This window comes from Myotis davidii, unplaced genomic scaffold (genome assembly GCF_000327345.1).
Source record: "Myotis davidii unplaced genomic scaffold, ASM32734v1 scaffold79, whole genome shotgun sequence".
NCBI lineage: Eukaryota > Metazoa > Chordata > Mammalia > Chiroptera > Vespertilionidae > Myotis > Myotis davidii.
The window spans coordinates 1,304,885-1,310,070 of NW_006294339.1; the positions used below are offsets into that span (position 1 = coordinate 1,304,885).

Genomic DNA, 5,186 nt, shown 5'->3' on the forward strand with positions numbered 1-5,186 from the left:
CCATAATGGTTTAGTGGACCTATGAACCAGGAAGTCAGGGCATATGTCCTGGTTGCAGGATAGAGCCCCAATTATGCAGGAGGCAGCCAGTTAATGACTTTCTCTCATCATTGATGTTTCTATCTCTCTCCCTCTCCCTTCCTCTCTAAAATCAATAAAAATATATTTTAAAAAAATACAAAACAGAAAATGCAAACTAATCTACAGTAACAAAAAGCAGGTAAGTGATTGCCTGGCAGGAAATGAACATGAGGAAGGATAAAATGTTACATCATAAATTTTATTTTACCTGGACACAGTAATAATTTAGAAATATTTGCTATGTCACCCCAATAACTTTAATTTTAAAAAATTAATTTTTAAGAAGTGTTTACTGAGTGAAGATTCATCCCAGATATAAATGTGTGTTGATGCCCTAACCGGTTTGGCTCAGTGGATAGAGCGTCGGCCTGCGGACTGAAGGGTGCCAGGTTCGATTCCAGTCAAGGGCATGTACCTTGGTTGCGGGTACATCCCCAGTAGGGGGTGTGCAAGAGGCAGCTGATCGATGTTCTCTCTCAATGATGTTTCTAACTCTCTATCCCTCTCCCTTCCTCTCTAAAAAATCAATAAAATATATTAAAAAATAAAAATAAATAAAAAAAATAAATGTGTGTTGAATAAGGTATAGGGGTGGGCAAAAATAGGTTTACAGTTGTGAGCATGCAAAGCAGTATTATTCTTCTTGTATTACATATTTTTCCACACAAACAACTGTAAACCTACGTTTGCCCACCCCTGTATGTAAGGATTTCCTCAAAATAACTACCCTTATCTCCCTCTATTGACTTTCTTATATTCTACCAAACCTAAGGTAGTTATTCTCTCAGACAAATTAAACACCCTTTGGTTTTATGCATATTCTCTATAGCTGAAAATGCAGTTCAAGGTTCAACTCAAATGCCACATCATTAATTCCAATTCCTCTGATCCACCCCAGTTAAAATTGTGTTTGCATTGCATCTTCTTTACCGATACTATAACAAGGAACACATTATGCTTCCATGGCCATGTTCATGCATGTCTTGCATATTCATCTAGAGCAGCACTGCAAGAACATTGCAGTGATAAAGATGTTCTCTACCTAGCCCTGGCCAGTGCTTCTCAGTGGTGTTAGTGTCAGCCGGCACACCAGAAAGCCTCAGGTTCAATTCCCAGTCAAGGGCATGTAACTGGGTTGCAGGTTCGAATCACAGCCTCAGTCGGGGCGCATGGGGGAAGCAACCAATCGATGTGCCTCTCTTACACTGATGTTTCTCTCTCCCCGACCCCCTTGTTCCCTTGGGGAAAAAAATCCTCAGGTGAGGATTAAAAAAAATAAAGTTCTCTATCGACTGTCTAATACAGTAGTCACTAGACCAGCCGTGGGCAAACTACGGCCCACGGGCCGGATCCCGCCCGTTTGAAATGAATAAAACTAAAAAAAAAAAAAAAAACCGTACCCTTTTTTGAAATGATGTTTACTTTGAATTTATATTAGTTCACACAAACACTCCATCCATGCTTTTGTTCCGGCCCTCCGGTCCAGTTTAAGAACCTATTGTGGCCCTCGAGTCAAAAAGTTTGCCCACCCCTGTACTAGACACATGTAGCTATTCAGTACTTGAGATGTGGCTGATATAACTGAGGAGCTTAATTGTTCATTTCAGTTCATTTTAATTAATTTAAATTTAAATAGCCACAGATAGCCATATTAGCTAACACAGATACAGAGTCTAAGCTTCTTAAAAGCAACACATAGGGTCTCTATATTCCCCTTGGCATTTATCACAGTGCCGTGCACACAGTAGACATTTAATAAATATTTCTAGTTGGGTCTCTAAACTATTCAAAAACCTCTACCAAAACAAATGTAAGCAAACAGTTTTGAAATAAGAAAACAAATAAATATCAAAAGCTACAAAAGAAATTAGTCTCAGTTCTAATAAGAAAAGACTTACCAAAACATCTTTTACATACTAAATCAAGTATTTCCCGAAATCGATTTGTCATTGGTGGCAGAGGCTTTAGGTCAATTTTCCTGAAATCCTCCGGGCAATCATTTTTTGAATGGCCATCCTTTTTGCAGATGCTGCATACTATCGTTGGTGGCTAAACAAAGGCAAAAAAATTAATCTAATCTAATAAACTATTGAGGAACTTCGTCATTACTTAGAAAGCAGGTCCAAACAGAATATTTTATGTAACTCAGTTCTGATAACCTGTGCTTTCAGAAAAGCATATTAATGAAATGCACTGTTAAATGTAAAAAACATATTTTGAGCCAACCACTTTAACTTTCTTCCCCACTAAAATGGTATTGTCAAGGATTAGCTTTAACTAATGATGTAAAATAAAATACCAGGAGATGCAAAAGATATAGATTAATTCAAACAGTTTTATCAGTCCCCAAATGGATTTTTCTTTGTTAAATGGCATTTAAATATATAAAATAAATATAAAAAATATAAGTCTTTGTTTTACTATGGTTGCAAATATCAAAAAATTTCTATATGTAACACGGCACCAGAGTTAAGTTAGGGTTTTTCAAAATGCTGACACACCGAGCTCAAAAGGTTCACCATCACTGACCTAGATATATAGTATAACCTACTATACATGAAGGCTATATAGCCTATTGTTTCTAGGCTACAAGCCTATACAATACATTAATGTACTGAATACTGCAAGCAACTGTAACAATTTGCTAAGTATTTGCATATCTAATCATAAAAGAGAGTAAAAATATGGTATAAAAGTGTGTGTGCGCATTTGCAGGGCAGAGTAAGGGCTGTGGATAGGACAACATTGGAGGGGAAGTAGATATCAGGAGGAGGGAGGACGGAGGGGATGCAGGGTGGGCAAACTTTTTGACTCGAGGGCCACAATGGGTTCTTAAACTGGACCGGAGGGCCGGAACAAAAGCATGGATGGAGTGTTTGTGTGAACTAATATAAATTCAAAGTAAACATCATTACATAAAATAGGGTACGGTCTTTTTTTTTTGTTTTATTCATTTCAAACGGGCCAGATCCGGCCCGCGGGCCGTAGTTTGCCCACGGCTGGGATAGAGGGAAGGATGAGAAGGGTTTGAGAGAAAAAAAAAAAAAAAGAAGGGTTTGAGAAAAAGAGAGAGCAAAGAACAAAAGAACTACAGAGATAAAAACTGAGATGAGAAATAATAAGAGGGGGAGGAGGAGAAGGAGAGGGAAAGGGAGAAAGAGAAGAAGGGAGGAAGCAGACTGTGAGTGTGTGCAGGATATTGTGGTGTGTGCACGCACTCATGCTCACAAGGGCGCACCACATAGGTGCTAGGGCAGGGCACTATGGGCTCCCTCCTCCCCAGCTCTTATCCCTTATCAACTCCAGACACAGCAGTGGCTAGGCACATAGCTGGTGGACAGCAAGCTGAGCCTCACCTAAATCACCCAGAGCTAGCAATTAAATTCATACTATAGTCAGGTCCCACCTTTTCTTTCCCCATAAAAAATAAACTTTTCTTGTTTATCATTTATTATAATCTTATGGGATCACCACTGTATAGGCAGTCCATTGTTGACCAAAAATATCACTATGCAGGGCATGATTATATAAAAAAAATTTCAAGTGGCACCTTTCATTTCACTCTAAACATTTTCTACCTTCAGAACTAATCAATCCTAGAACTCTTGCTTGTCTAGCTGGTTCAACTTATTACATTAGCAAGGTATTCAAGAAACCAAACTGTAGAGCTGAACTCTAAAAATAAATCCACTTCATAGAAGGAACAACTCTTATGTTATAGCCACAAATGTAACTTCAAACCCTATGCCACAATTTAAAATTTATTCCAACACACTATCAGACAGAGAGGTAGCTAAAACAGTGAAATTTTCCCCAACTATTTAAAAACTAAACAAACATATGGTAAAGGAAAAGCACAACTTTTTTCTTTCTTGTAATACTAGAGGCCCGGTGCACGAATTCGTGCACTAGTAGGATGCAGCCAGTCCACCCCAATGGGGAGTAATAGGGGTGGGCTGACTCAATGAGCACCAAAGCCCCACTGAAGCAAGTCTTGCCCCATAAGGGTGTCTCCAGCATAGAATTTCTCCCACTGTAGACACAGCTGATTCTCACAGACAATTAGCCTGGAGGTCAATTCCTCCTAGTGATACCTACAACAATCAAGGTTTAACTACAACAAGACTGTGCACAAAGCCCACAAAGGGATGCATCAAGAGCCCGATCAGGTGCCCACGCAGGGGTGGGCCAAGGGGCCGCAGGAGTTAGGGTCATTGCACTGTTTGGTCAATTTGCATATTAGGCTTTTATTATATAGGATGCGTAGATCCTAGAGTTAGCTTCTTCCTCCAGGATTAGCCTGGACAGGTACCTAGCTATGAACTCTGATGAAAATTACATATAGAAACCTCTATTTGTAGGAATGCTGTGCTGTGGGCTAATTAACAGTAGTACCATAGGAATTTCTATCAGCTTTGCAAAGCTTTTTTTTTTAAATAATTCATTATTGCTGAAAATATTACATATGTCCATTTCTCCCCCCATTGGCCCCCTTCAGCCTGCCCCTGAGCCCTCCTCCCCTGAAAAGCTTTTTAAAATGAAATGTTTATCAGAAAGTTCTAGAAGTATGTTATAGATAACTAGAAAAAATTAAAATTGGAGAAATAGCTACCTTAATATAAGTTTCCAGGGCGAAAAATCTACAAAATAGAAGAAATATAAACTACAGCTATGTAATTAAGAGGTTTTTCTAAAATTCTGCATTTATTTCATCCTTTTAATAGTCCATATACCCTAAATACTGCAACCTAAACAAAAGCAATAGATGTATCCTTACAAAAAATGAAAAAACACAAGTTAGTAATTATGTTAAAAAATTTAAGCTGTGAAGGAAGAAACCAAGATGGTGGCATAGGTAAACACTGGAAATTGCTGCCTCACACAACAACTTCAAAAATACAACTAAAAGACAAAACAGACTTCACCCAGAACCACAGGAAGGCTGGCTGAGTGGAAATCCTACAACTAGAAGGAAAGAGAAAAGCACACTGACACTCAGAGGAGGTGTGGAAGTAAAGTGCAGAGGTACGGAGGCATGCGAAAAGGGCTGGCAACTGAGGACGTGGTTGACTTTTTCAATCGGGAGGGAGACACAAGATCCTGAC

General features: G+C 38.9%; 1 protein-coding gene across 7 annotated transcripts in view; it reads right to left on the bottom strand.

Moving 5' to 3' along the window:
• The window catches only part of ZCCHC11 (zinc finger, CCHC domain containing 11), an 84,764-nt gene that overhangs the window by 35,319 nt on the left and 44,259 nt on the right, over window positions 1–5,186 (bottom strand). For all 7 annotated transcript variants that reach the window (XM_015566945.1, XM_006768324.2, XM_006768322.2 and 4 more), the window contains exon 13: window positions 1,980–2,130. In XM_015566945.1, coding sequence (XP_015422431.1) covers window positions 1,980–2,130 — 151 coding nt within the window. The remainder of the gene's footprint in view (window positions 1–1,979; window positions 2,131–5,186) is intronic.